Source organism: Neodiprion lecontei, chromosome 4 (assembly GCF_021901455.1).
Source record: "Neodiprion lecontei isolate iyNeoLeco1 chromosome 4, iyNeoLeco1.1, whole genome shotgun sequence".
Lineage (NCBI taxonomy): Eukaryota > Metazoa > Arthropoda > Insecta > Hymenoptera > Diprionidae > Neodiprion > Neodiprion lecontei.
The window spans coordinates 14,713,409-14,740,522 of NC_060263.1; the positions used below are offsets into that span (position 1 = coordinate 14,713,409).

The 27,114-nt window shown below is 37.0% G+C and overlaps 3 protein-coding genes and 1 long non-coding RNA gene across 29 annotated transcripts in view; 3 read left to right on the forward strand and 1 right to left on the reverse strand.

Moving 5' to 3' along the window:
• The window catches only part of LOC124294032, a 38,886-nt gene extending 13,695 nt beyond the window's left edge, over window positions 1-25,191 (forward strand). Inside the window, exons 1-4 of one of the 4 annotated variants that reach the window (XR_006903917.1) lie at window positions 23,247-23,274; window positions 23,529-23,873; window positions 24,118-24,319; window positions 24,399-25,191. This is a non-coding gene — a long non-coding RNA (uncharacterized LOC124294032). Of the gene's footprint in view, window positions 1-23,246; window positions 23,275-23,422; window positions 23,443-23,514; window positions 23,874-24,117; window positions 24,320-24,398 lie in introns of those variants that run through there. The other 3 variants (XR_006903918.1, XR_006903916.1, XR_006903915.1) reach the window with 3 other exon arrangements.
• Window positions 6-14,110, forward strand: LOC107226728 (inositol hexakisphosphate and diphosphoinositol-pentakisphosphate kinase). 21 transcript variants are annotated; one of them, XM_046737555.1, is made up of 30 exons: window positions 58-123; window positions 823-882; window positions 1,567-1,674; window positions 3,003-3,203; window positions 3,297-3,437; window positions 3,543-3,642; window positions 3,713-3,867; window positions 3,993-4,285; window positions 4,378-4,572; window positions 4,675-4,761; window positions 4,889-5,077; window positions 5,239-5,336; window positions 5,532-5,669; window positions 5,795-6,029; window positions 6,138-6,346; window positions 6,438-6,664; window positions 6,746-6,882; window positions 7,065-7,197; window positions 7,310-7,549; window positions 7,636-7,749; window positions 7,864-8,018; window positions 8,108-8,256; window positions 8,579-8,626; window positions 9,890-10,240; window positions 10,874-11,053; window positions 11,152-11,395; window positions 11,627-11,655; window positions 11,736-11,847; window positions 11,951-12,324; window positions 12,548-12,679. In XM_046737555.1, the coding sequence occupies exons 2-29, from the start codon at window positions 850-852 to the stop codon at window positions 12,321-12,323; spliced, it is 4,674 nt and encodes a 1,557-aa protein (XP_046593511.1). In that variant the 5' UTR covers window positions 58-123; window positions 823-849; the 3' UTR covers window position 12,324; window positions 12,548-12,679. The 21 variants fall into 21 exon arrangements, with proteins under 21 accessions (XP_046593514.1, XP_046593515.1, XP_046593516.1 ...); XM_046737545.1 differs by having other exon boundaries at window positions 76-123; window positions 5,532-5,654; window positions 11,951-12,319; window positions 12,548-14,110; XM_046737549.1 differs by having other exon boundaries at window positions 76-123; window positions 5,239-5,324; window positions 5,532-5,654; window positions 11,951-12,319; window positions 12,548-14,110.
• On the forward strand, window positions 14,656-16,639 carry LOC107226730 (transmembrane protein 177). Its single transcript, XM_015667637.2, has 2 exons — window positions 14,656-14,874; window positions 15,128-16,639. Exons 1-2 carry the CDS (start codon window positions 14,696-14,698, stop codon window positions 15,900-15,902), a joined length of 954 nt encoding a protein of 317 aa, XP_015523123.1. The 5' UTR covers window positions 14,656-14,695; the 3' UTR covers window positions 15,903-16,639.
• On the reverse strand, window positions 15,927-23,204 carry LOC107226725 (golgin subfamily A member 4). Of its 3 annotated transcripts, XM_015667628.2 has the most exons (9): window positions 22,781-23,203; window positions 22,528-22,615; window positions 22,301-22,458; window positions 21,901-22,221; window positions 17,842-21,823; window positions 17,446-17,762; window positions 17,191-17,220; window positions 16,631-16,933; window positions 15,927-16,554 (listed from the first exon to the last, which is right to left on the reverse strand). In XM_015667628.2, exons 1-9 carry the CDS (start codon window positions 22,865-22,867, stop codon window positions 16,531-16,533), a joined length of 5,310 nt encoding a protein of 1,769 aa, XP_015523114.2. In that variant the 5' UTR covers window positions 22,868-23,203; the 3' UTR covers window positions 15,927-16,530. The 3 variants fall into 3 exon arrangements, with proteins under 3 accessions (XP_015523114.2, XP_046593494.1, XP_046593495.1); XM_046737538.1 differs by lacking the exon at window positions 17,191-17,220 and having other exon boundaries at window positions 22,781-23,204; XM_046737539.1 differs by lacking the exons at window positions 22,528-22,615; window positions 22,781-23,203 and having other exon boundaries at window positions 21,901-22,217; window positions 22,301-22,437.
• Window positions 25,192-27,114: the final 1,923 nt, after the last annotated feature.

The window sequence follows — 27,114 nt, forward strand, 5'->3', positions numbered from 1 at the left end:
ACGAAAAATAACCGATTCCGACTCATTTTTAGCACACACTTCGCCGTCTACTGGATTCGTTGTCGCGACGTTATTGCAGTAATTTCGTCGATTCGTTGGTCGCGTCGAGAGAAGAGGGAAGAAGTAGGTGATGAAATACTTATGCTAATCAAATAATTGTGTACACCAATGTTTCGTAACCCGGACGGGCAACTCTGGACCGCTAATCAGTAAAATATAACGAAATAAACAAAATCCAGCTGGTCACATCGAAGTATGACACGCGATATGGCTGTCAGCTTCACATAAAATAATCAGATTATCACTACTGCGTGCTAGGTAGAAACTGACAACTTCGAATCACACCGCGCCTTTCTTGCTACACTCCAAATTATATTCAAATGAGAAATACTTTCGTTCCTTCATATTTCAGGTACAAACACAGTGTTACCTACTTCAGCTCCGGTACTGTTGTCAATATTCCAGCTTTGCCATCATTTCCTCAAATTGGAAATCAGTATTTTATGTTTCAACCTTATAAGTTTCAGCCAAATTTTCTTTACAAAGATAACTAGACTCTAGGAATAATTTATTTGTCAGAATCGCAGTTATTGTTACTGCGTTCAACTCACTTCAGTGAATTTTGGGTACAGATTGTAATGTTATGGCTTTTTTATGTTGTAACTGACAATTGTTTCAATGCTCAGGGTCAATGCAAATATTTGATTAGTTGGTAACAAATTCACAGACTAACTGCTAAGTGTTGCAAAAATTACAGAAATAAGAATGTGTATTCACTCTAATAGAAACACTGACCACTTGTCATATGATATGTAATTACAGCGAGAAAAAGAAAGAGACTTCTCTGATATGTCTTATACGGAATTAGAGTACGGCTACCAGGTAAGTGTATTCATTATCGACTCTGTATGAACAATTTTCTTTTCCTGTAAATTTACGCTGTTTTTTTTTCTGTAATTAACGAACTAGCCCAGAGAAAGTATTTGAAGATCATATAATCGTTTGCATATAATAACAAGTTCTAAACTAAGCATTTGCTGTTGGACTCTGAGTTTTATCATACCAATGAATATCCATCAGTAATTTGGTTTTATTACTATATATTTTTGCGCCCTTAAAGTGGTCAATTTTGAATTGAACTCTTGATATCATTAGCTTGTGGCTGGTTTTTATGCCTCCCTTTTTTTCTTCACGCTTGGTGCTCTTTCAATTGTAATCTACGAATATTTACGACTATGTTGACCTTTAGCCTACAGCGGCAGGCTCAGCCTTCTTTGCCTAACATAAGTTTATTGTCACGGTACTTATCTAGATGCTTTTACGCGTAGCCATGGACTAACAATAGCACCAGCTCATTATTACTTCCTAACAATTAATATAATTTCGGTTCTGGTTTCTTGGATCTGAATTTGTCATGATTTTTTTTTTCATCATTCGGGGAAGGGGGAAAAAATAGAGAAAGCAGCAAAATCGAATTAGACACAACAATGATCACAAGCCACGCATTGATCTGCTATTGGCAAAGCAACCAAACGATGTCTTACTTAGTTTGCATTCTACGAACAGGATCTGAAGAATGCAACAAGACCAGTCTTCTACGTAGGAGATATTAACCCAGGGCAATCCCCCCTCGTCGGTCAGTCCTCATCTTCGATCTACCATTCCTCGGTACGAGTGAGTTCAACATTTTAATACTAACTCAACAATTCTAAGACTTCACTTTCCTTCCTCCAGTACTTCGATCATTCCCCTCGTTTTCTCTCCCTTGCTATTTATTCAATAATTTACTTTTTATACAGTACCTTGAAAACAATTTCACACGACATTACGCAACAGAATGTCTTATGCTAATTAAAAGCGTTGTAAAGTCAAGGTATTATCAAATTCTATCTCTGCAACCTTGAAACTTTTAGTTGTATTCGCAATCTATGTAAACCAACCTCAGCTTTTTCATACTCTAATCTGCAGGCTTATAATCGGATAATCTTGAAGTTATAACGTAGTAAAAGCCTGAGCTACTCTATCATTCTTTAAATATATATGGTAAATGCTAAAGCAAACATAACTTAGTGTAGTCTTTTTTTATAATGCTGATAAGAGGTGACAAATTACTGCACTACTTTAATATAGTCAAGTGATTGTTCAGATATCCAGGAATCAGAAGCATATCTTTTTATTAGCTCGTTTCAGCTTTCGTCGACTGTTTTCTTTTTTATATCTGTATTGATTTCATTTTTGTAAATAATTTTTAAAAAACATGTCTTCCTGTTTCCCTGCAGAAAATTTCTGAAAATCCTAAGAAATATTTGTGCCAGGGTTTTGGTATGTAGACACTGCTGTTCGTTTGCCCAAAATGATGTAATTTTGAGCTGTTTCACTTTTCATGATTTATTGTGAAAACCGTAAGATCAAGTGAGAGGAAAAAAATTATTCAATTCTTTTCTTTCACTATTCTCATAATTTGAGAGATTATTGATCTTTTCATACGCACAGTAACGGTTGTACTGCAGCTATCAGCGTTAGTGAAATCACTTATGTGCTCAAATTGTTATTAGTTATTATCGCCAATTTGTCCAATGGATCCATTGCTGATGTTTTCATTCGAGAACGCAGATAATTCACCTGAGTTTTGTTATTGCGATGCTTGTTTTGTAAGTATTAGACAAATTATAATTTATTTCACTAAAAATCATTCATCTGATATCCCTCAACCAATCAGATTGATTGTGTTCAAATTCTAGTCTTTAATGTCTGACAATCCAAAAATTTATGAGGTAAGGTGATACAAAAAAAAATCGCAGTCATCCTGTTTTAAAAAATCCCACTAAGAAAGCAATGATCCCTTCCATAATGATGTCAGACCTAAATAAAGGCCGAATCTATCTTGAAAGTCTGAAATAAAAGATTCAATGAGAATTGTTTGCCCAGTTTCATTTTCTTCGCTCAATCTTGTGGAAGATCATTATCATTTAGCTAACACCGTTACACATATGTACGTCTAGGATCTGCCGAAAGGATGCCTAAGCGAAGATGGATGCATGGGAAGTACGAATTCTCTGGATGGTGAGGGAAAGCAAGTCTTGGTTGGTGTTTGTGCAATGGCCAAGAAGTCTCAGAGTAAACCTATGAAGGAGATCTTGACACGGCTTGAAGAGTTCGAATATTTGAAAATCATTGTTTTTCCGGAAGAAGTCATACTTAAAGTGAGCGAGTTATTTTATCTAATCTCTATCTCTCGGATCACACACGCTGAAAAATTCAGCAACAAATTTTCAATTATTCATTAACGTTTTTAGGAACCTGTGGAAGACTGGCCGATAGTCGATTGCTTGATAAGTTTTCACAGCAAAGGTTTTCCGCTCGATAAAGCTATACAGTATGCCAGCTTACGAAATCCATTTATAATTAACAATCTGCGTATGCAATACGATATTCAGGTAAGTTAAATAGTATGTAAAATGTCTAAAAGTTGCTTCATACTTAGACTTAAGTCGAAAAGGTTTTGTGCGTCGATTCGTTTTTTTGTTTCTTCCTTTATTTTGGGCTTACAGGATCGCAGACGAGTTTATGCGATACTCAATGGAGAAGGCATAGAAATACCGCGATACGCAGTCCTGGACAGAGATTCTGCAGATCCAAAGCGTAAACTTATATAATTCTGGACTAACACATTTATCCGCAACGAAAATTAGTAACGATTTATTCATTGCAGATCATGAACTGGTTGAATCGGAGGACCACGTCGAGGTGAATGGTATAACATTTAATAAACCGTTTGTTGAGAAGCCAGTATCTGCCGAAGATCATAATATTTACATATATTATCCAACATCCGCGGGTGGCGGAAGTCAGAGATTATTTAGAAAGGTAGGTCGAACGATGATTCAATATTTATGTGAGCTAAAAAATATCTAACATCCTTCAAAATTATACAAAAAATGAACCTCATGCTTGTCGATCCCAATTAGAGCCAATTATACATTGCTGTACAGATTGGCAGCCGCAGCAGCGTTTACTCACCAGAGTCTCGGGTCCGGAAAACTGGATCTTACATATATGAAGATTTCATGCCGACTGACGGCACTGACGTTAAAGTTTACACAGTTGGGCCCGATTATGCTCACGCCGAAGCAAGAAAGAGCCCGGCTCTGGATGGCAAAGTGGAACGGGACTCAGAGGGAAAGGAAATACGCTATCCCGTCATTCTTAGCAATGCTGAAAAACTTATAAGCAGAAAAGTATGCCTCGCCTTTAAGCAAACCGTTTGCGGGTTCGATTTGCTCAGGTAAACGTAGCTCTTGCCTCAATTTTCATCCACGATTTCAGTGTCTGGGATTTTTTATTTGAATTTCTACAAGCCTGTTACGTTGGTTACAGAGCCAATGGTCAATCGTTTGTCTGTGACGTTAATGGATTCAGTTTTGTTAAAAATTCGAACAAGTATTATGACGATTGCGCGAAAATTTTGGGTAACATGATTCTCAGAGAACTGGCACCTACTCTTCACATTCCTTGGAGCGTTCCGTTTCAATTGGATGATCCACCCATTGTGCCCACTACATTTGGAAAAATGTGAGCATCTGGAATTGCAGACTGTCTGTTATTTTGATCACAAGATTCGTTTGAGCAATGTAAACAATACAATTTGATTGTTCATTGAGCTCTTCCTTTCAGGATGGAGCTAAGATGTGTCGTTGCAGTTATCAGACACGGCGATAGAACTCCCAAGCAAAAAATGAAGGTCGAAGTTCGTCATCCCAAGTAAGCTTGCAACTTTTTGTAATTTGATACTTGACTGAAAATATTTCATCTACCTCGATCAATTCTGACGGTTAATTTGATACCGTTCGAAATCTAGCTACGAATTTATTTCCATTACTTTAATCAGATTTTTTGAGATCTTTGCCAAGTACGATGGTTACAAACACGGTCACGTCAAACTAAAGCGGCCCAAACAGCTTCAGGAGATTTTGGACACCGCACGTAGCTTGTTAACGGAGATTCAGCATCGTGCTGCTGGACCAGAGTTGGAAGAGAAGCAAGGAAAACTGGAGCAGCTGAAAAGTGTCCTAGAAATGTGAGCAGTGAGAATCAAATCGATAAACTTGCAAGAAAGATGCTGGATATACGCCTCGCCTATTTTTTTTTTACTACTGTCTCGTTCTTTTTGATTTTTGATTTATTTTTTTCGAACAGGAACAAAGTCAGCTATAAATTTAACATATTGTTTTTATTCAGGTATGGCCATTTTTCAGGAATTAATCGTAAGGTCCAGATGAAATATCAGCCTAAAGGCAGACCTAGAGGGAGCTCCTCAGACGACGGTAAAACCAACAGTATGCATGATTGATTATATTATTATTTACTTTCGATTTCATTTCCGTTCAACATTCGTTCACCAAGTGTGCTTTTTATTCTATTGGAGTACTTCGATTTTCCATTTTAATATGAAAATTCATGGTCATTCCGACTTTCGTGATTCGAACTACTGGATACTTGTCTTCAAAATTTGAATTTTTCTCTTCTGTTAGACAGATTTGGCGAGCCATCTTTGGTGCTGATTCTAAAGTGGGGCGGAGAGTTGACGCCAGCTGGACGCATCCAAGCCGAAGAACTTGGCCGTATATTTCGGTGCATGTATCCGGGAGGTCAAGGTAGACACCTTAGTGGTTCGTATCTCTCGCCATTATTTTTTATTCTGTTTATTCCTCCCTTTCCCAAACAACCCTAAATCCCTTATTCATGAGCAATCGACGAATGTCTCCGTATGACTAATTCGATTTGTACCGTGCAGGAGAATATGCCGGTGCCCAAGGTCTGGGTCTCCTTCGACTGCACTCAACCTTTCGTCATGACTTGAAAATTTACGCCAGCGATGAAGGCAGAGTCCAAATGACGGCTGCAGCTTTCGCCAAGGGTCTACTTGCTTTGGAGGGCGAACTAACTCCCATTCTGGTACAGATGGTCAAAAGTGCCAACACCAATGGACTTTTGGACAACGATTGCGATAGCAGTAAATACCAAAACATGTAAGTAATTATCACTGTCTATTTTTTCCTTATTTTGCTGAAGAAAAAAATCTATCAATGATTCTTGCTATGTTTCGTGATCCACAATTCATGCATTTATATTCTCAGGGTAAAAACGCGACTGCATGAACTACTGCAACAGGATAGAGAATTTACCCGCGAAGATCGCGAGCAGATAAATCCCGGTAATGCTCTGAGCATAAATGCGGCAATGAATTTTGTAAAAAATCCTGTAAGATGTTGTCAGCACGTTCACGTTCTTATACAGAAACTAATGGACATTGTCAGGATTAAGAAAGACGATCCCAAGACGAAAGGTGAGGGTGAACATTAACTACGATCTTTTGTAGAAATGCTCATGTTTTTGTTACATTTTTTAACACGGCTTGTTACGGGCTGCACTTCCAGATGCTATTCTGTACCACGGGGAAACATGGGAATTAATGGGCCGCCGGTGGGGTAAAATTGAAAAAGATTTCTGCACCAAAAAGAAGAGGTTCGACATATCGAAAATCCCCGACATTTATGACTGCATTAAGTACGACCTGCAGCACAACAATCATACGCTTCAGTTTGATTATGCGGAAGAGCTCTACATATACTCAAAATATTTAGCTGATATTGTCATACCGCAGGTAATACCAACAATTTTTGACTGTATTATAGTAAAAGAATTTAATATATTGTTTGCCTAATTTCTACTTTTCAATTATCAGGAATATGGACTAACCGTTCAGGAAAAACTCACCATAGGACAAGGTATTTGCACACCTCTACTGAAAAAGATTCGAGCAGATCTTCAACGAAATATAGAGGAGACCGGCGAAGAAACTGTCAATAGATTAAATCCACGGCAAGTATAATATTTTTATTAAATCCTTACAAATTCATTTCGTCTCTAATTATGTAATCGAATTCCAGAAATTCGAGGTCGTTGATATGCTATTTTTGTCACGCAACAACTTGATTCACATAATTTTGTAGAATATTTATTTCCATCAGAATCAAAAAGTCGAATATTTATTTTGTATTCAGTCGTATCCTCCATTTCAGATACTCGCACGGAGTTTCAAGTCCTGGAAGGCACGTCAGAACGAGATTATACTTTACAAGCGAAAGCCATGTTCACTCCCTACTCACTGTACTGCGATATGGAGGATTACTTGATGTAATGATCATTTTTTTTTCCCCTCAAATAAGTTATCAAACTCAAGCCATGTCGTTTAAGACATATAGGGTTTTTTATTTTTCATTACTTATGTCATCCGTTACTCCAATAGGTGGTCAAGGACGAACAATGGCGACGCGCAATGGAGTACGTAAGCATGGTATCAGAATTGAATTACATGTCGCAAATCGTCGTTATGTTATACGAAGATCCAACAAAGGATCCAAGCAGTGAAGAGCGCTTCCATGTCGAGCTTCACTTTAGTCCCGGAGTGAACTGTTGTGTGCAGAAAAATCTTCCCCCGGGACCGGGTTTCCGGCCGCATTCGCGGAACGAGAGTAATCATAATCTCGTACGTTTTGATATTGGCAATGTATCGATATGCATTTATTTGATGCTGTCGATTTCTAAAAGTACATCGTATTTATTTTTGCACAGGGTGAGGCGGGATCAGGTGCAGAAGGCAGTTCTCAGTGCAGCACGCGAATCGAAGAGGAAGATTCCGAATTAAGTATCTTGGATGACAACACAAATAGCCCGGTTACAAATTCGGTAAGAAGAGAAATTGACAAGTTTTTGAAACACGCATTAGCAACGTTCGCAACATCGAGCTTCTGGAGAATATTTTCGGTGTAGTATTGTTATGAAATTTTTCTATAATCATAGAACACTTCACCGATGGAAACAGACGAGGGCAACTTGGCCTTGGATGGCGAGAGCTCGAAGGCGAGTAAAACTATCGATATGATGGACCTGGATCCCATAATCGACGAACCTTTCGATAGTGGCTTTCTACAGAGTTCGGCGCCAATTCCAATCAGGTGAGGAAACGTGTATCGATATAGATAACAATTGGATAAAGAACAGATATCAATGAGCATAGATATTTGAGCTGGATAGTTTTTCACAGCGCGAGAACAGTGGCGGGTCACGAAGCAGCTAGACTTGGCAGCCAGCTAGCAGCGAGTCAACGTCAACGTCGAGAACTAGAGGCAGCGAGTATCAATGAACCAAGAGCCAGAAGCTATGACCACCAGAGACAAGAAAAAACTGTAAAACGTTTGTACAAATTCTGCTTTTTCTATTTGTTCGGTGAACTTCTTATAACCTTTTATATTCCCACATTCTACCAAGCCCATAAAATTATTAAACTCCCTATCCTCGTCCAAGCCACTAACAAAATCTAGTAATAGTGGAAGCAAAAATTTATGTGATCTTGACATCGACTTTCATAAGACAAGTCGTATGCCTGCAGTAGCCAAGCGAGGCGTGCACAGAGATTCTTGAATCTTAGTCACACTGCTGAGAGTAGAATAATACTGGCAACATCGTTATTCTCATTTTCAATATCGAGTTTGTAACAATTCGATTTTTTCCATAGCTGCTGAGAAAGTGCAATATCAAAGTTTGGATGCAGTCAATAAGGAAGGTATGTGGTTCACTCTCTAGTACAATCACTTGACAGAGTTAATCACCAACATACGTAGGGATCTAGGAGTTGTCGTAATTTTATCGACCATGGCTCAGTCCATCGTTTAGCAAATAATCACAATAAATAATTGACTAGTAATTTTACCGATGTGAATTTATGTTTCATATTTGTATAGCAATCTTCGCACAACATTTGGCAAATATCAACGACATACCATAAACTATTGCACATCAAAAAGACCTAAAATAATTTTGAGAAACTACCAATCAGGTTATTAATAGTTCACTATCTGCTTATTGACTGCTTTTCTATCAGCTATACCGATGTATGTAAATTGGCTCAACATCAACCATTCTAAGCGTTGTATCGTATATCATGCTGTGTGCAGAACTTTTTAGCCTGTATCATCAGAAACGTTCATCTGTAGAAAATCGAAGTTAAATTTTATTCTGTAGATTCGATTTCATACTTTATTCGTTTATGATATGAAGATCACTACAAATTTTTCAACCATTTTCAAGCTTTCTACACAATTGTTCAATTTCTACAATTCGATTTTACATAATTTACCCTACACAAAGCGCTTCTCTTTCATGATTTTTACTCCTTTTAATGCGATGCACTCTACCTTTTTCTCTTTGCTTTCTATCTCTATTTCTCCATGCAAGCAGTTTCTAGCGATGATTTAAATTGTTAAATTTATAAAAAGACACCACAATCAGACCAGAATGAATTCTGATATGCTCAACCATGTAATGCGTATCAGTTTATTTAGAAAAAGGATCAAATGTTACAAGCTTCTTCAAAAATCGTGTAAATTTCCTTTTAGTTTCATAAATTTTTTCGAGAATTATACTTTAATACGCATCAAACAGTGAAGTACTAACAATGTAGTCTTCAATTATATATCGACTGCATAGCCTTCAAGAAAACAATGAGATAGTTTCAAATATCATTTTTCTTTCTATATTAATTGAAAATTCATTTTTGATGTTGTTATTTATTTATATTATCATTTATTTCAATAGTGTTCTTTGCAGTTGAAGAGTTTCAAAATTGTCAAAGTAGAAGTTGAAACTCGTCGTCGCTACAGGAGAATTATATTTCCAACAGGATTATCTGGTGTTGGGTTTTTAATAAAATATTTTGTTTCTCTTTTCATCCTTCCTTCGCCTTGTCCTCTATTCTGTCACATGACTTTATTTCGACTTATTAATTTCCTTGTACCATCTCATTTTATAACGCATAACTTATAATCAGTCGATTGCTGTCAAAAGTCACTAAAGCAAGAAACTGATCTGCATGTTGCCAATCATTGCGAGAATATCAGTAAATTATCAAGGGTGCAAAAGTCATTGAGACGATCATTTACTCTAGCGCACTCGCTCAGTTCACCCAATATGCCTGTAACCATGGTTTTCAATTCCAATTCATCTTCGTCTCCGTTGATAACTTTTCACCGAGTCCCTCTTGCCTCTCCCGGTACAGTCTGTGCTCCCATAGACGAAACAAATTCGTCTTATACCGTAGCCAAACCGCAATTATTGACGCAATTTAAGAAGTATGGCAGATCTTACACCGAAGCAACTTTGTCTAACTTTAAAGTGTGTGGTGAGTTTACTCTGATGCCAGTCAGCTCAGATATCCATATTTGACAATTTTTTGTTCCTGTAAAACATAGAGATGAATCACTTTCCTACACGTTAGTTACAAAGCTTTTCTCACAATCAGATCTAGATCCTTATCACGGGCTAAGTTATCAACGCTCTATGCATATATCCACATTGTGATTAATCATTGAGGAAATCATGTTCGTGCGAATAACAAACTGTTTTTAATACAACAAATATTCTCAAATAAGTAGCCTTTGCAGCCTAATCTTCTGCACTTTTTCTCAGATGAAACTAACAGCACACAAAATTCAGACAGAATCAACTTGATCCTACAATCATCGATTAACATGTGTTACATCGGTGTAATTAAATAAAATTAATCCGTTTCATTATTTAAGGTATTCCCTCATCTTGGTAAAGCTTTAAATAACTCATTGCTTCAGAATTATGGTTAATTAAATGTTTGCTTGACTGGGAAGTTCAGTAGAACATTTGTCTTTAATACAGTTAATACATTTATCCTGCTGCAATCGCAAAATATACCCCTATAGTCCGTAATACCTGTATTCTCCCCAAAACTCTGATCCCGGCACACTACCTAGAGTCATTCAACCTTGCCCTACCTGCACAGCAAGACGCTATCGTCACAGCGTCTCTGGACAGATGACCTACTTCAAGATGCTCGGATACAACGTTAGCAAGAAGCTTACCGGTTCTACAAACAGCCTGTTCAGCACAGCTGTTATCAGCGGATCGTCGAGCGCCCCGGACCTCAAGGATATGGTGCCTCAGCACGCCTCTGCTGTTGCAGGTAAATAGCTATGCTCCACGAACCCCAAAGCAGAGCTAGAAAATAGTAGAACACGTCCCTCCCTCCATTAAAACTGAAATGCTTTCGTTTTTGCACAGCTATAGATGGATTCGGAGGCGTCCCACCAATCAGACCATTGGAAACATTGCATAACGCACTGTCTCTGAGACAGTTGGACTCGTTTCTAGAAATGATGACTAGCCTGTCTTTTTTCCGCACTCCGGCATCCTCGCCGCCTAAATATCCATCCCCAGGTGGATCTGTTCACGGGTCATTCCTCCAAAATCTAAGCATAGGCAGCATCGGTCGCGAATACCATTCCTCCGATAATGAAGTCATTAGGTAATATCAAAGCTCGCATTTGACCCTATAAACTTGCTTGAAGTAACGACGGTATTTGATATATAATTTAAAGGTTTCATTCTTACGTGTTTCAACATTTATCAGAGCATTTCAATTACCTCTGAAAAGCGAGCGATTCTCTCCGTGCGTGTACGAATAATTTTCAATTTTTGTCATGTACGTAATGCCCACTCTGATTAATTACAAATTACTGAATGAATCTGATTATAGAAATCAGCTGTCACCGACCAGTCCTAACAGTGAGTATTTTCAAAGTTTTTAGCCTCTTGAAGCCAACGGTTGAAGGTCTGTTTAAACTTTATTACTCTGTCTTTTCTAGGCGCAGGTTGGAGCAGTGGAGCGCCATCTTTTTTGTCGTCGGAGCCATCTTCTCCTGCTCCTACGTCGGCGGGTGAATGTAGCATGTCTACCAGTCTCGGTAGCAATGACGGGTAAATTTTGCAGAATGCCAGTAATTGAATTTTTCATTGAATAATTTTTTTTTGTTATGACCACCTGATTTATTAATAGTTTGTAATTGTCTTTCATTCACAGAATGCGCGTGTTCAATACGGCGCACGAATTTCCCAGAACACCAGATTTGAACCTAGACCTAAATAACATCTGTATGGGAATAGATCAAGGCTGCCGAGAAAGCCGTGGAAGTATATCTTTTACAGATTACTACAGTAACGAAGATGGCCAAATTTTGAAAATCTGCCAAGACGATAGCTGTAAGCTCATCAAGAAATCAGTATGTGTTGATGATGCTACAATCATTGATAACATCGATGAAGACGAGGACCATACTTTGACATTGAGACAGAGCAAGGTGCAGAAGAAACAAGACATCAAATTTGTTTTCAAACAGCAGGAAAATTCTAATCCGGTACAACCGAGTTGTAGTTATAAAAAAATTGGAAGGTAAGGTCAGTTCAAAAATAATATTAAATATAGTACAAACAATTGTTTAATAGCAAATTTTTTTTTTTTTTTTTTCATCTATCAGAGTATTTTGAGATTGGATAGCAGCTTTTATGGCTTTATAATATTAATTAGTATATTTATCTGTATGTGTTCAACTTTGATTGTTAAGAATCACATTTAACAACACAGTCAGATATAGATAAGCAAAATATTTTTTCACGCTAGATTCCGCGTGGAAAGTATGGAAGTTGCGGATGATGACGTTAGGATGAAAGACCAGGTTACAGTGTGTACCAGCAATCCGAAAAGTGTGATCCAATCTGTGTTAGTCAAAGAGGCAACTATCGAAGGTGGTAGAAAAATATCAAAACCATTGTTCAGTAATGAGAGTGGTGTTGATTTACAACAAACGACTGAAATACGGGCAATCTCCAAGAGCAATTATTCAAAATCTGAAATCTGTCCTCTTTCACCACTACATTCGAATGCAGAACTTGACTCCGATTACCGGAGCTTTACTCCAATTGAAAAGGAACTTTCTACTCCGGATGATCTTGACAACACAAGAAACTCGGAGGTGATCCTCACCCATCCAATTCCCATCAATGGATCGAGAATTAACAAACCATCGGAACCTGTACTTACACTAGCGAGCAGTCTTAATGACGGTACAAATGTTAAAGTTGGTTTTGACGTTGATACCGAAAAAGCAGGTTAAGGAAGAGAAATAATAATTTTGTAACGATGCTTGATAGGATTGTTCATTTAATTGATGTTACATGGGAAATCACTTTAGTATTATTACCAATGACTGTACCGCACTTGCTTTGCGCAGACGCCATTCTCCGTAGAATTTATCGATTTTATCACGCTCAACGTCAAATAACTACTTAATAGTTGGATCATGATTAATTTATTGATCTTGAAATGCAATTCGTGGTGTTGAGTAATAACTAAAAGAAGCGTTAATTGATGTCCATTTCTAGAAGGACTTGTTTGAAACCTGCCTATGATTGTCAATTCATATCGAAGCATTTTAATCATATTGTCAACAATAACAGATTGAATAACCTGCTGCACGATATATGCATTAGAAAACAAAACCTATATGTGAAACGATTCAACGTTCCTGCTATCGTGACAAAGTCACGTTAATTTGTGTGCTTAGATCACCATGAATCTAATGACTAGAGACAAATAATCCTTATGACTCATGGAAATATGAATGTAAAGTTGTTTCAGTTAGAAAGTTTATTGAACGATTGACAAATCGGAGTAAACTCCGCAACTTGAAAATATGTATAAATAGACTTGATTAATTAGTGTATCTACACTGATTTGTAATTGTGTTAATATTATCATTGCCATAATAATCACTTGGACCTGTAAAGCAAAAATTACGAAATTACTTAACTAAATTTTCAACTGTGGCTGAGTATTTATATTATCTTCATTCGTAGACAATCTGAAATTATTACAGCGCCTAACATTCATCTGTGATTTTAAAGCAGCATAATTTACGTTGTTTGTTTTCCCTGAACAATTGTGTCATGTCCTTAATTACGTCAAAGCGAAATGTCCTAAATCGCCACTTAGTTCAGACAAAAAGGCAAAGAAACTCACAGACGTTGTTTCAGAATTGTACTACGTAACTAGTATTCCGTATTTATTATGGTGCCACTTATACAGATATCGATGCACAATTTTGAGATAGTTAAATTTTTTGTTATGTTGTTAGATCGTGTTATCGGCTGTAAAATAGTAAATAAATCAAAACATGTTACCAAATTCAAATTAATTGATCAACCTAATCATTTATCCCGACGAATTTCTATCATTAACTTTAAATCCTGGCTCCACTCAAAATCCGTTTAATATCCTACTGACTGTCTGAACGCCATCCTGAATCGGATTATGACCAACCGATTAGTTACAACAGTCAACGCAAACAGTTAAAGTTAGTTCTGGTTTGCCGGTATCCGGTAGTAGCGCTCATCGGTCGTGTTCAGCCCTCTGACACTCACCACTACTCGTATACCAAAAAATTGTACGCGTCTTGTCCCCGTTTTTTAGTTCCTCTACGTCACGCTAGTAGACTTCTGACACGCTCGCTGCCCTCGCTGACCCCGCGCAAGCGTGTCAGACAACTACTAGCGCCACTAGTGGTGGAAATTGGCGGCAGAATCGAGGGACATTTTGCGAACCACTTTTAACAGCGTGTGTCAGGGGGCTGGTCGTGTTGTTGCAGCTCTCGAGAGTTAACTGTTCTCAGTAAAAGACCAAAGTAAAAAAAAATAACATCACTAGCAGACGATTATATTGCTTCATGGTTTAACCTTGGACCGGTTCAACGCTGCATCTCGTTCAAAAACAATGAACGTAAAGTTCAAAGTGGTTAGAAAAATCAACCACTTGGCTTGGTTTGCCACGGAAAGTGGTCGAAAGTTCAGTAAAGGATGCGTTATTACCTTCGGCCTTGGCACATTTGCCGCGAACTATCTACCACATAGTCTGTTCTTGGATACGTACAAAGAAGTCTTTCAGATGTACAGGTACGTACGCCACGAGTTAGGTTATGTTATATTGTAGCCTCACTCCATTATCGGTTTCTTTGCTTCTATCTAATTGTTGACCGACTATTTCGGTAGCAAGTGGCAAACAAACGCTGTTCTCGACAATACTGTAATTAGTAATAGCGTAATTAGTCAGCGTAATGCACGAGTAAAATAATAACCTAATTTAACAAAAGTGCTTGAAAAAATTAACCCTCAGAACTTGAAAGTGAACCAAATGAACAAATTTCAGGAAATCTCGTCCGGTACGGGTAACTGCAAAAATAAAAAAACAGTTCAATGCCGTCTTGGACGACCTTGAAGTCCCCGACCACATCCGGGGACTCATAAAGCCGTTCATAGTTAATGGATTTGACTTGATTCACGCTGGATCACCGAATCTGCGCTCAGGAGCTATCGTCGGCGTGCCATTAAGCTTTGACTATGAGGAACTAAAAGATATTGACGACTCGACGTTGGTACTCCAAGACAAACCTGTCGACTGGAAATCTGTAGAGGGTCAAAATTTACTTTCATCTCTGCTGCTGTCGGAAGAAGCAAAGAAATTTGCTATTGCACAGAAAGTTTTAAGGTGTCAATCACACGAAATCTGGGTGAATTGCATTCTACCAATGTTGTGTACTGCATTTGCTTATGCGATCGCGCAGAGGGCCAACGTCATGCTAGACAGTCTTTATCGTCCTCCAATTGTCAGGATTTGCTTGTACTCTTTTGTCGGTATGTTTAGCATCGCTACCTGGGGAGCCTTGAAGGATTTTTCCACCATTCAATATGATAATGAATGCGACGAGGAATTATGTAAATTAGGTAAGGATTACATAAAAGGTGGTCAAGAATATTATTGTAAAATTTTAGAGCGCAATGTTGCACTGAGAAGCTTATTGGGCGATTATGGCGCTAAATTGTATTCAGTCAGCGGTAACCAACGATTCTTTTTGAGACAAAAAGGTATGCCGCTTGTTTATAGAAAGCTATATTTTGATGAACAGATGGAAAATCTTAGATAAAAGATGTTTGTAAATAGCAGTAGATTTCTTTAAAATGTTATTAAATTTATTTCCTGTTTAATAAATAATACATTTGTTGCTAGTAGTTGACTAATTGAAAATTCTATATAAAACACTCTATCTGAGTCTATATAATATCTTGGTTTTGATCTTCACACAATATCTACGTGTTATATTTCTTTTAATTTAGAAACTATACATCAGGTATTAACATACATACATGTAAATCTTACATTGGATTGTGTAAATTATTTGTACAAAGCTTTGCATTAGAGTCGCGTATGTATAATTACCTACTATTTGTAAAAGATTTTCCATTACTTCATATATGTTCCTAGTGCCAATTTTAATTGTAGCAGTGATATTAGCGCTGCATCTTATCCTATTATATTTCTCTCTTGTGAATAACTAAACGAACTTATAACTTTAAAATACTCAGCACAGAATTACTGTGTTGTTAATGATCATTGCACAATTCATTATAAACAAATTACGCAAATTCAACCAGCAACAGATTAGTTAGAAGTAAAGATTTCGTAAGGTAGTTGAATAAATAATCACATAATGCACCACTATCTTAAATGCAATCACTCAGCGGGCATTAAGCCGAGATTTTATTTACCTTGAGTTATAACAAACCAAGCGAACCGAGCTGCAAGAAAAAATGAGGAATTTCGAAATGATTATGTGTTAGGAATGATGACTAGGAATTAAATTTCTTTACTTACCAATGTCAATTTGTCTTCTTCCTTTTTAAGTACTTTTGAAGTCTGCTCCGGGTCGAACTTAACAACGGCAGATATCACTCTCGTGAGAACTAGAGTTTCCCTCCCCATCATATACTCGAAAAGAATATTTCTGAGGTATTCGATTTCCGTAGATCCTTCCAAACTGTCATTTCGTATCCTCAACAATTTGCGAAGCTCCGCAAGCTCCCGCTTTTGCGATATTAACGTTTGTTGCAACGAGTGAAGGGATCCCGTATTGGATTGTATGGTAGCCATTGCAACGTGCGACGTGCTCTCCAACTCCTGCGATTTATAGCGATTGAAATTAGTTCTGTATTTCTACAGCATCGGTAGTAATGAATGCTGGTAATGAATTTTTCGTGGCACAGTAAGGACCCAGATATTGCGCAAAATGTAAAAACGTAGGGAACTCAAATATCTAATTTTTGTTTTTCACACTTTCTTCAACACCGTTAGTAATAACAGTACTGTTAAAAATATTAAATGTCAGAGTCATCTTCAGTTGGCAGTAAAATGATATTGAAATAAATTATATGTACCCCTGCAGAAGTATCACAGTTTTCAGCAGCCTGAAAAGAAACGAAGAAACATAGTAAATGAAGGATAGACTTTTGGTGAAACGAAATCAAAATTAAACAAATAGAGTGTGTTGTGTCGATGATGAATTTCCCTGGGTAGAATCAGTTTGTCATCTTAATTATCATTGCTGTGGTTTAAATTAAGTGCTGAAAGTAGCCTTAAGTGAAAGTATTAATTATAATATACCTGCAATTGAAATTTTCAGTTCTTTTTACCTTTCTTTCATTAGACCATTCTTTTGTCAGTTCGTTAACTTCATCCATGTGCTTACTCTCGAGCTGATCGGTCCTTTGTTGTAATACACTTTTCCAATTTCGTTCGATGTTCTGTAGCTCATTAGTGTGCTCCTTCTTAACTTCGTCTATTGTTTGAGTAAGTTCCTCTATCTGGTCCTTGTAAGCCTGGATCGTTTCCTTGTTATCCATAATTAGATTTTCAATTTGTTCAGACTTCGCTGTAAGCTCAACCTGAAAGTCCTTGAGTTGTTCCTTGTATTGTTGAATCAATTCAGATTCATAATTTTGCTGGCGCTCTGGAAAGAGAAAAATGTAATAATGAAAAATTATTTTATAAGTTGAAACAATCAGGCTTTCCAAATCAATGAAATTTACCAAAACGTTTCTCCAATGCCGCTTGAATCTGATCGTCCTTATCGTGTATTTGTGCTTGGAATTCTTTGACCAGTTGTTTTATCCTCATTAACTGTTCTTCTTCATTTGTTTTGAACTTTTCTGACATCATTTCTGTCTGCTGTTTCAATTCGTTGGTTAACATTTGTATTTGGGACTCTTTGGTTTCATACAGTAAGACCGCCTCGTCCACCCGAGTTTGCAGTTTTTTATTTTCATCCTGTAATCTATTGCAATTCATTGTTAAAACTTCATCGGCATTTTTATTTTGGCTAATACTCAACAGTTGTTCCCTCAAATCTTTATTTGCAGTTTCCAGTGCCTCCACTTCTTCTCGTCGACCCATTAATTTGTTCTCAACATCTTTGACCGCTTTCTCTAGTTCGGTAATTGTTTTCAAGTTATTCTCTAAATCCTTCGAATGATCGGCATTTATTTTCTCCAGTTGATTATGTAGCTTTTTGTTTAATGTTTCTAATGCCTGTACTTCTTGCTGTTCCTTGACGAATTTTATTTCAAAGTCATTCACTGTCTTTTCCAGTTCGGATATTTTTAACGTCGTGGTTTCCAAAGTCTTGGAATGATCAGAATTTATTTTCTTTAACTTATCATTTAGTTCGTGGTTCATCATTTTCAATGCTTCAACTTCTAGCTGATATGTGGCAGCCGTATTCTCAAATTCGCTTGCAGCTTTCTCTAGCTTGATATTTTTTTCTGTTTCATTTTTCAAAATCTTAGAATGATTGGCATTTATTTTTATCAATTGATCCGTAAGATCTTCATTGATAATTTTGAACGCTTCAACTTCTTTTTGATGTTCGATGAACTTGTTTTCAAAATCCTTAGCCCTATTTTCTAATTCACTAATTGTTTTCGATTTATCTTCCAAGCTCTTTAGTTGATCGGAGTTTATTGTTTCCAGTTTACACATCAGCTCTGCGTTTTTGCTTTCCGTTGAATCCAACTCTGCATCTTTTTGATTTAGTGAGGATTGTAAATTTTCGACCTGTGAATTTAACTTTTCATTCTCTTCTAATAAATCTTGGACCTCCTTCGAAGTTTCATCTTTTGCTTTGTGTGAAATCTCCAATTCTCTATGCAATTGCTGGTTCTCTGACTTGCAAATCTCCCGTTCAGATATGCTAGATTTTAAGTTTTCAATTTGGATGTTCAAATTCCGGTTTTCCACCTCAAAATCTGATAACCTTTTCATCTGTCCATTCAGCTGTGCAATTTCTTTCTGGAGTTCGACATTTTCTGTTTTTACAACATTGAGTATTTGAATTTGTGAGTTATAATTTTCTATTACCTTCTCTAGTTCAACGTTTGCTCGTCGTAGATTTTCAAACTCATGTAATTGGGACTGTAAATCTTTTACTTGAGAAGTCAACAATTTATTACTTGTGTCAAGTTCGCCTTTCAGAGCTGCCTGTGAATTTTCTTTTAATTGAAGTGCAGTAACTGTATTACATATTTCCGCATTCTGTAACTGAGTGTTTTGAATTTTTGATTTAGCATCTTGTAATTCTATCTGTAACAGCAATTTACTTTCATTGATATTATGCATCTCTGAATCAAGTTTTTCTTGTAGGCATTTGATATCATTCTCTAATTTTGAAATGTTAACTTGCAACTCGTCATTTTGCTGCTTCAATTTATTTTCGGAGAGTTCCAATCTAGAGATTGTTTTTAATAAATTGTTTTGTTCCTCTTTTAATTCTTTGTTCTGTTCAGTTAGTTCCATGTAGTTTATTTTCAATGTTTCCAATTCCTGCTGCTGAGTGGCATTAGCACTTCTAAGAATCGAGATTTCTTCATTTTGGCTATTCAATTGATCAATTTCTTTGACCAATTCTACTTTATCTCTAGTCAAGGCTGCAATTTCGTCTGTTTTCATAATCACAGATTCGGTTTTCGTTTCCTCAGACGATTCTAAATCTATTAGCAATCTTTCGTATTTCAATTTAAGCTCTTCAAATTCCTTGGTTTTTGCATCAATAATGTTATTCTTGCACGATTCAAGTTCGTTAAATTTAGTAACCATGTCTTGTCTAACTTTAACAGTTTCATCCAGCTGTCTCAGTATCTCTGTGTCCCTTTCTCGAAGGGCCTCAATCTCATCGCACTGCATTTTGTGCTTTTCATTCAAGTTTTTTAGTTCCAGAACCTGTTTTACAGATGTCTCGTTGGCCTCTTTGAACTCTGAATTTCGAACCTCTAATTTATCGCTTAAATCGCGGAAGTTATCTTTTTGCTTTCTCAATTCTTCGTGCAACTTTTCAAGCTGCCGAGTCTGCTCTGTAAATTTACTCGTCAGATTTGTTATTGTACTCTCATAGACTTCGCAGTTTTTAGAGAAATTTTCCACGCCTAGATCCAAGTTTTTTACATGTGTGGACTTTAATACTTCCATGTTATTCAAAGCTGCAGCTAATTCATTTTTCATATCAACCAATTGCTGTTTCAAAGCTGTGTTGTCTTGAGTCAGAGCATCGTAATTATTTAATTTTTCCTTTAATAAAGAAACTTCATTGGAAAAGTGCTCATTATTATTCGCAGTATTGTTACTAAACGGCATTTTACTCCTCAAACTTTCCATTTCTTGTTGCATTTTGTCTTGAGCTTCTTGTAGCTCTGCGATATCTCGCATTTTGAAATTAAGTTCATCAATTTCGGAGATAAGTTTAATATTTTTCGAATTTACACCATCAAAATCATTTACTTTGGTCAACATTTCCTCATTCTGCTCCATCAGCTGCTCGCACTTTTTTCTCAGCGCGTTATTGTCGTTTATAATCGTTTTCAGTTCTACACTCGATGCTGTATCATACTCTTCTTGCAAAGCTTTTGTCTCCTCTTTTTTTGCAGCTGTGTGAGCAGATTGATATATTTTTGAAAATTCTTTGCTGACTGAGTGTATCATCGTTTCTTGTTCAGAATAATTCTTTTGTGCTTCAACCTTTATGGAGTTGCAATCTTGCTTTAGTTTACAAAGAGTTTTTTTATAATGCAATATATTGGCAATCAGGCATTCTTTTTCTTTCTTAACTTGCTCCCCATCCATTGTCACCTCTCGAAGCATTTCTTTCAGATCATTTATTGTTGATTTACACGATTTCAGTTCTGTTGTTAGTCCCAAAAGTTGTGCATTTTGAATTTCAATGTCGTCGCTTGATCTACTAATCTCCTCAGTTTCATTTACACCTTGTCGAACAGGGGTTGAATTCTCTATAATAGGATTCATTTCCTTGTCATGTTTAGACCTCATTTCTTGCTCAGCCCCCCTGAACTTTTGCTTAACATCTTGCTGTACAAGTTTTACAGCATCAGATTGACTCGTGAATAAATCTTTGAGCTGAGTTAATTTCTTATCAGGTTCCACATTTCGATCATTTATAACTGCGCCAAACTGTCTGAATTCGCGATCATAATTGACAATGGCTTCGGCAAGAATATCTTTGTACTCTGTGATCTTTTTCAATTCTTGTTCCAACCGTTTATTCTGCTCTTCCTTTACTTCGAGTTCCCTGTGTATAAATAACTTATTTTCAGCCAAAGAAAGAGCTGAATCTTCTTCCCGTTTCTTAAGCACTTCGATCTGTTCATTCAGCGACAATATCTCGTGTTTAGCCTTGTATATTTCGCTTTCAAGCATATCCCTTCGTTCCTCATTGGTATTTCTCAATATGTTCAAATCCCTTTCCAATATATCTCGATTTTCCGTCAGCTGAGCAATTTTCTCTTTGTTTCTTTTGAGAGACTCGTTGCACTTGGCAAGTAGGGTTTCAAATTTCTTTATCCTCTCTTTTAACGATGCATTCTCAGATATCAAACTATCATTTGCATTTGTTGGCATAGTTATTGATTCAGTAAGGAGATCAAAGTTACTTTTTTCACTGTGCATTTCAGCTTCTGAAGTTGATAAAGATTCACCGCTTGTTTCGTTGCTCTGCAACAGTTTAATCTGGCAGGAAATAAAATTAGATTAAATTCACATGGTATTTCAAATCACATGTTTCGTAATGACAAACATTTACGCACTTTTGTGTTCAGGGTGTTTATGAGATGATCCTTTTCTTCTATATCGTTTCTCAAAGCTTCTTCCAGGTGCGCTTTGGCCTCCTGTTCAAGCTGGCATTGTTCCTTGAGATTAGCTATTCGCCTCAATGCTTTATCCTGTGTCTCTACTAGAACTGATTTCATCTTCATATTCTCTTTGTACAGCTCTCGATAGACTGCACGATAATTTGTGTATTTGGTCCTCAGTTTGTTGTATTTGGCAAATACTTGTTCTTTCACCATGAGGTCACTCAGTGGTGACGAACCGTCCTCAAATTCGCTCGCTGACTGTTCCATGTCTGACTGAATATATTGTTGATATGTAAACCAAGTATTGGACATAGAAGCATAGAGTAGAAACTGGTGAAATAATAATTTTTACCTGTAGGTGATACAAGTTTCCTGGGCTTTCATATGTGGGGAAAAAATTCTCACTGGTTACACTACTGAAGGATGATCGCCGCGAGCGTTCCATCGAATTTGAAGACTGTAAATCTATGCTTTGAAATTGACTTGTCGCCGAATTGTTAGGGACCGTTTCTGCAATATGTGATAAACAAAATCAATTTTCAACCGTTATCTTTCATCAGAAATGTCCAAACTGCTTACCAGCTTCTTCTGCGGTTAAATTCAGGTCATCAACCGATGTTGGTAGGTCTTGAATGAGATTGTTGGAGGCGGCTGGAGAAATAACGGCCTGTTAAAAAATTGGAGACATGCGTGTAAATTAAATCAATCTTAAATTATGGTGAAATTAGTACACCGAGAGGAGATAGAATAATTGAAAACTAACGGTGATGGTGATATTGTTTTAACGTGAGCTGTTTAAAATTTCAAAAGATTAGAAAAGATGATATTGAACCTGGGCGAGTTGTTGCATGCCAGCTTGCAGCCGGGACGGAGATTGTTTCATTTCTTCGGCCAATTTGTCCTTAAATTTTTTGAACATTATTATTGAAATATCAGATTTTTTCCGACAAACCCTGTCAATAATAATTCGGGTCGTGTATTAACCCTGCACTGGAATGTTTACGTGGAATGAGATCACTGCTCACTTATGCCCCGTTCACATGCCGACGACTGTCACACGCGCTCCAATTGCACCCATTTTTCCAACAAACACCCATCGTGCGTCTTGTCCAGTTTCAACAAAATTGGATAATGATAAAAACAGCCCTAATAGAGCGAAAAATCGACAAACTTATTGTTTTCGCGTATAATTTTTAAATTATCATTGACAATCTTGATTATTAGCCACTGACCACGTGTAAAAGTCAACTGTGAAGTGGATAATAGATAGATTCTAGATTAGGTTGCGGTAATTCCGGTGATTCGTGGGCACGGTCTTACATACAGGTCTTGCAACGAACTGAAATTTGGGTGGTGGGGGTAGCCGCGTTATTGTCCAGATTTTTTTTGCAACTACTGGCCACTACGCAGCGCTGTCAGTTATTCATAGACATATGAGTGACATTACAACGTAAGGTTACTGTGTATGAGCATAGACCACGGTTTTACATACAGGTCTGGCAACAAAGCCAATTTTCTACAGAGCGGCGTGGTTCTCTTGCTGTCCGTGGTTTTTAGTGTTTGAAATAGCCATGTCACAGTAGCGCGATTCTGTAACTCGTTATGCTGTCGTTATGGACTCATAACGACAAGTTTCGTTATGCTACCGACCGCGTCGCTATTATAACGACAAATGCGATTCTGTACACTATTCTTAGCGAGATTTGTCGTTATTAGTAACGAAAAGTGTCGTTATGATGTCGTTACGGTGCGAGCGGATAGCGAGGCTCAGAGACCCCCTCGGTACGCTATAACGACGATTATAACGACACTTTGCACACGAGCTAGAGGAGTGGTGTGCGTTTCCCATATTTTTCTCGACTCCGAGAAAGTGCTTCGAAAAGTGCTCCGAAAGTGAAAAATAATTACGCCGTTTGAAATAACAAGTAAGTAAGTTGAATTTTGCAGTAATTAGGAATTATCAATGCAGATTGACTTCAGAAAAAATTGTAGAATAGATTTCATTATTTTCTAAAAAAGAATAACATAACCTATAAATTGTAGTGTTGCTCCGAAGAACCCACAAAGTTGCTTCCACAAATATAATTATTCATTAATTTCATTAATAATTCATTTCTACTATTAAGTCTATTATTTACGCTGTTTCTTTGATTATCTTCAATCTCAAAGGATCATGGCTATCGAATACCTTGCTTGGGATGTATTCGTTCTTGAGGAAAGATTACGTCGACTCGAACGTCGTGTGGAAAGAAGGCGAGTGAGAGATGCTCAGAATCCTTTTCAGCTACCACGAGAAGAGTTTCTCAGCCTTTTTCGCCTGCCTCAAGAAGCTGTGATGAATCTTGGTTAACACCTCAGCAAAGCAGCATAGGTTCAGTTTGAGTTTTATATACATAATATGCATATTATATTTAGTCTACTTTTTTCTAAATCAATATATTTTCCATCAGGTGATGCTGGATATCCGTTGGAGCCTTGGCTGTTAACACCTCTGGCCAATTTTCCTGAAGATACGCGACAACATCAATATACACGACAACTATGTAAGGTTAGAAGCGTCGTCGAGCGGTTTTTTGGAGTTTTTAAATCTGTATGGAGATGCTTGTCATACCAGCGAGTCTTGATGTACGAACCAGCGTTCGCAGCGAAAATTGTTAATGCGTGTGCAGTACTGCACAACATGAGAGTGCAACTACGATTAAACAATGAAGATGACGAACAACTAGCACCGATAGCTCATCCCGTAGAGAATGATGTTGATCCGATGGATCAAGATGACGAATACAACAGACGAGGACCACGCGCTTTGGCTCAACGAATTCAACAACAAATTATGAGAGAAAGATTTCCCAACTTCCGTGATGCGGATGAATAGAATACAGAATATGGAATGATGTTTATGGTTAAATTGCCAACAAGTATAATGTTTAAAGGTGATGAGAGAAATTAACGACAACAGAGTCAGGGCGGTGTTACGCTCCGACGTACTGCCTTGGCGTACCTTTTTCAAAATTCCATGTCATTTCATTTCTTTAATATCTTCAATGCACAGATATTATTTCATCAAAATCTCATAGGCTCATAGGAGTAAGGCTGCGGTCAAGCATCTCTATACGCCAGGTTCGATTCCTGGCTCCGTCGTTAATTTTTCAAAATCACCAATTTTTCGAATTTACATTCCTTCAACTATAATGTTTACAATTGATTGTACATAAAGAAATATTCAATTGTGTTTTTAAAGTATAACTTTATTTTATAAAAAATATTCACCTTTTTTAACCTGAACAAAAAATAAAAACGCGAAAAATCTTTATTCTAAACTAGACCTCAATTTTTTTTCAAATGGTATTGTTTTTAAATAGCTTTGCCTCCATGAAATTAACAAACTCAAAGACTTCTTGAAGTATTGAAAATATTACAGCTACAGTTATGATCTTTAGTAAAAAATGGGAGTAGTTATATAATTTTACTCTTCAGAATATTGGTTCTACGTGAAGAACCCAATGGTGGTCCATGCAAAAAGAATAGTGAGGAAAACGTAGAAGCAGTAAACGCTGCATGGGGATTCACGACACGTGGTCAAAGGGCTCCTTTTAAGAGTATGAGTGCAAATAAATTTTTTTACTCGTATTGAAATTTATTAAAAGTATTAAACGGTGTTAAGATCGTTAAGATATAATAACAATGATGATATTTATATTTACAATGTTCACTATACGATGGATTTGCACTGACTGTGACTGAGTGATTGTGCGCGCCTCGATTTAAACCTTCATGCGCGCCACCGCGGCACGAATTTCAATTATTTTAAGGCGAGTTTCGATAAAATTCTAGTTACTTACTAAGGATTTGTCACAATACGTCACTTCCTGTCGGTATCCATAACGACGATTCGTTATCCCATTCTGTAACGTCGAAGTGTCGCTATTCGTAGTTACGGAATCGCGCCGTCGTTATGAGATTGTCGTTACACGCGGCGAAATTCGTTATCGTTACGATAGCGTTCCGAATCGTTATTCTTATAACGAGTTACAGAATCGCGCTACAGCGCTGCTATCTAGGCAGAGATGAGTAGGGAGATCTCCAACGCTCGGCTTTTCGTCACTGATATATATATACACTTGGATCTTTGGATAACTTAAAAAAAAAGAATGAAATGGTATGAACTGTATTCAGGCCTTCTGGCATTCCTCTAAATTTCAGAAAAATTGAAATCCATTAATAATAGAGAAATTTATGACCGAACAAATAAATAGAAACTCCAATTCCGGCATGAGAAAAAAAAACTTGCTAGAAAAGTAGTAGATGTTGAGATCACGTTATCGTGTCGTGCTTACAAATAATATTCTTAATTATAAAATAAGTGTGAATTTCTTCAGAATTTTAAAAGAAGCTTTTTCGGAATTGGTTTTACAATTTTTTTCTATTTCAGTGGTGACTAAAGAAATCTGCGAAAAATTCCGACACTGTTTCAAGTCGATTGAAACCGTGGTTTTAACATCATACTAAAGAATTATCAAAATCGAAGAGGGTGAGGTACATGGGTTGCAAATTTGACGCGGAATGCCCTATATGCAATGTATATCTATTAGGATGGTCGTTAAACGGATTATTTACGTTAATGGCTTAGAATATAAAAAAACATCTCTAATTTTTTCAGATTTTCATTTCGAGTTCTTAGTGGCCTTATGTGATTTTCTTTTTAATTAGAAAAAAAGGTAATTTTATGATATCCGGAATCTCGCCTATTGACAGTGGTCTCAGATAGGAAATATCCTCAGGATTTGGGAAAAAATAATTAAAGAAATCCCACCTGTGCGCAAAATTGTTAAGAATCGATTTGAATACCAAAAAATTAAGGAAATTTGGAAATTGAGGAAAATGTTTTCCAAAAAAAAAAAGAAAAAATGATCGAAAATGTGTACTATATTCTTGGGCACTAGAATGGAATTCCCCACACATCTTCTTCATATACAATCAAAAATAAAAACGTCTGACAATTCAAGGAAAATTAAATAAAGTATAAAATACGACTACAGGTCCTTCCCTTTTTTTCTCTTCTTAATCTATAAAGTAAATAGACGATCGTCAAACCTGCCGGTTTTTCCATACATGTAAAATAATTATGTAATTCACTTACCATCTTGCTACCTCGAGAGCTGCTGG

Coding starts and splice junctions, on each gene's coding strand:
- LOC107226728 (XM_046737540.1), top strand. CDS start 850: ATGTCTTATACGGAATTAGAGTACGGCTACCAG. Junction 10,241..10,873: donor GTCTAACTTTAAAGTGTGTG/GTGAGTTTACTC, acceptor CTACCTGCACAG/CAAGACGCTATCGTCACAGC. Junction 11,848..11,950: donor AGTCTCGGTAGCAATGACGG/GTAAATTTTGCA, acceptor TTTCATTCACAG/AATGCGCGTGTTCAATACGG.
- LOC107226730 (XM_015667637.2), top strand. CDS start 14,696: ATGAACGTAAAGTTCAAAGTGGTTAGAAAAATCAACCACTTGGCTTGG. Junction 14,875..15,127: donor GAAGTCTTTCAGATGTACAG/GTACGTACGCCA, acceptor AACAAATTTCAG/GAAATCTCGTCCGGTACGGG.
- LOC107226725 (XM_015667628.2), bottom strand. CDS start 22,867: ATGTTCAAAAAATTTAAGGACAAATTGGCCGAAGAAATGAAACAATCT. Junction 21,824..21,900: donor TAAACACCCTGAACACAAAA/GTGCGTAAATGT, acceptor ATTTCCTGCCAG/ATTAAACTGTTGCAGAGCAA. Junction 17,221..17,445: donor AATGGTCTAATGAAAGAAAG/GTAAAAAGAACT, acceptor GTTTCTTTTCAG/GCTGCTGAAAACTGTGATAC.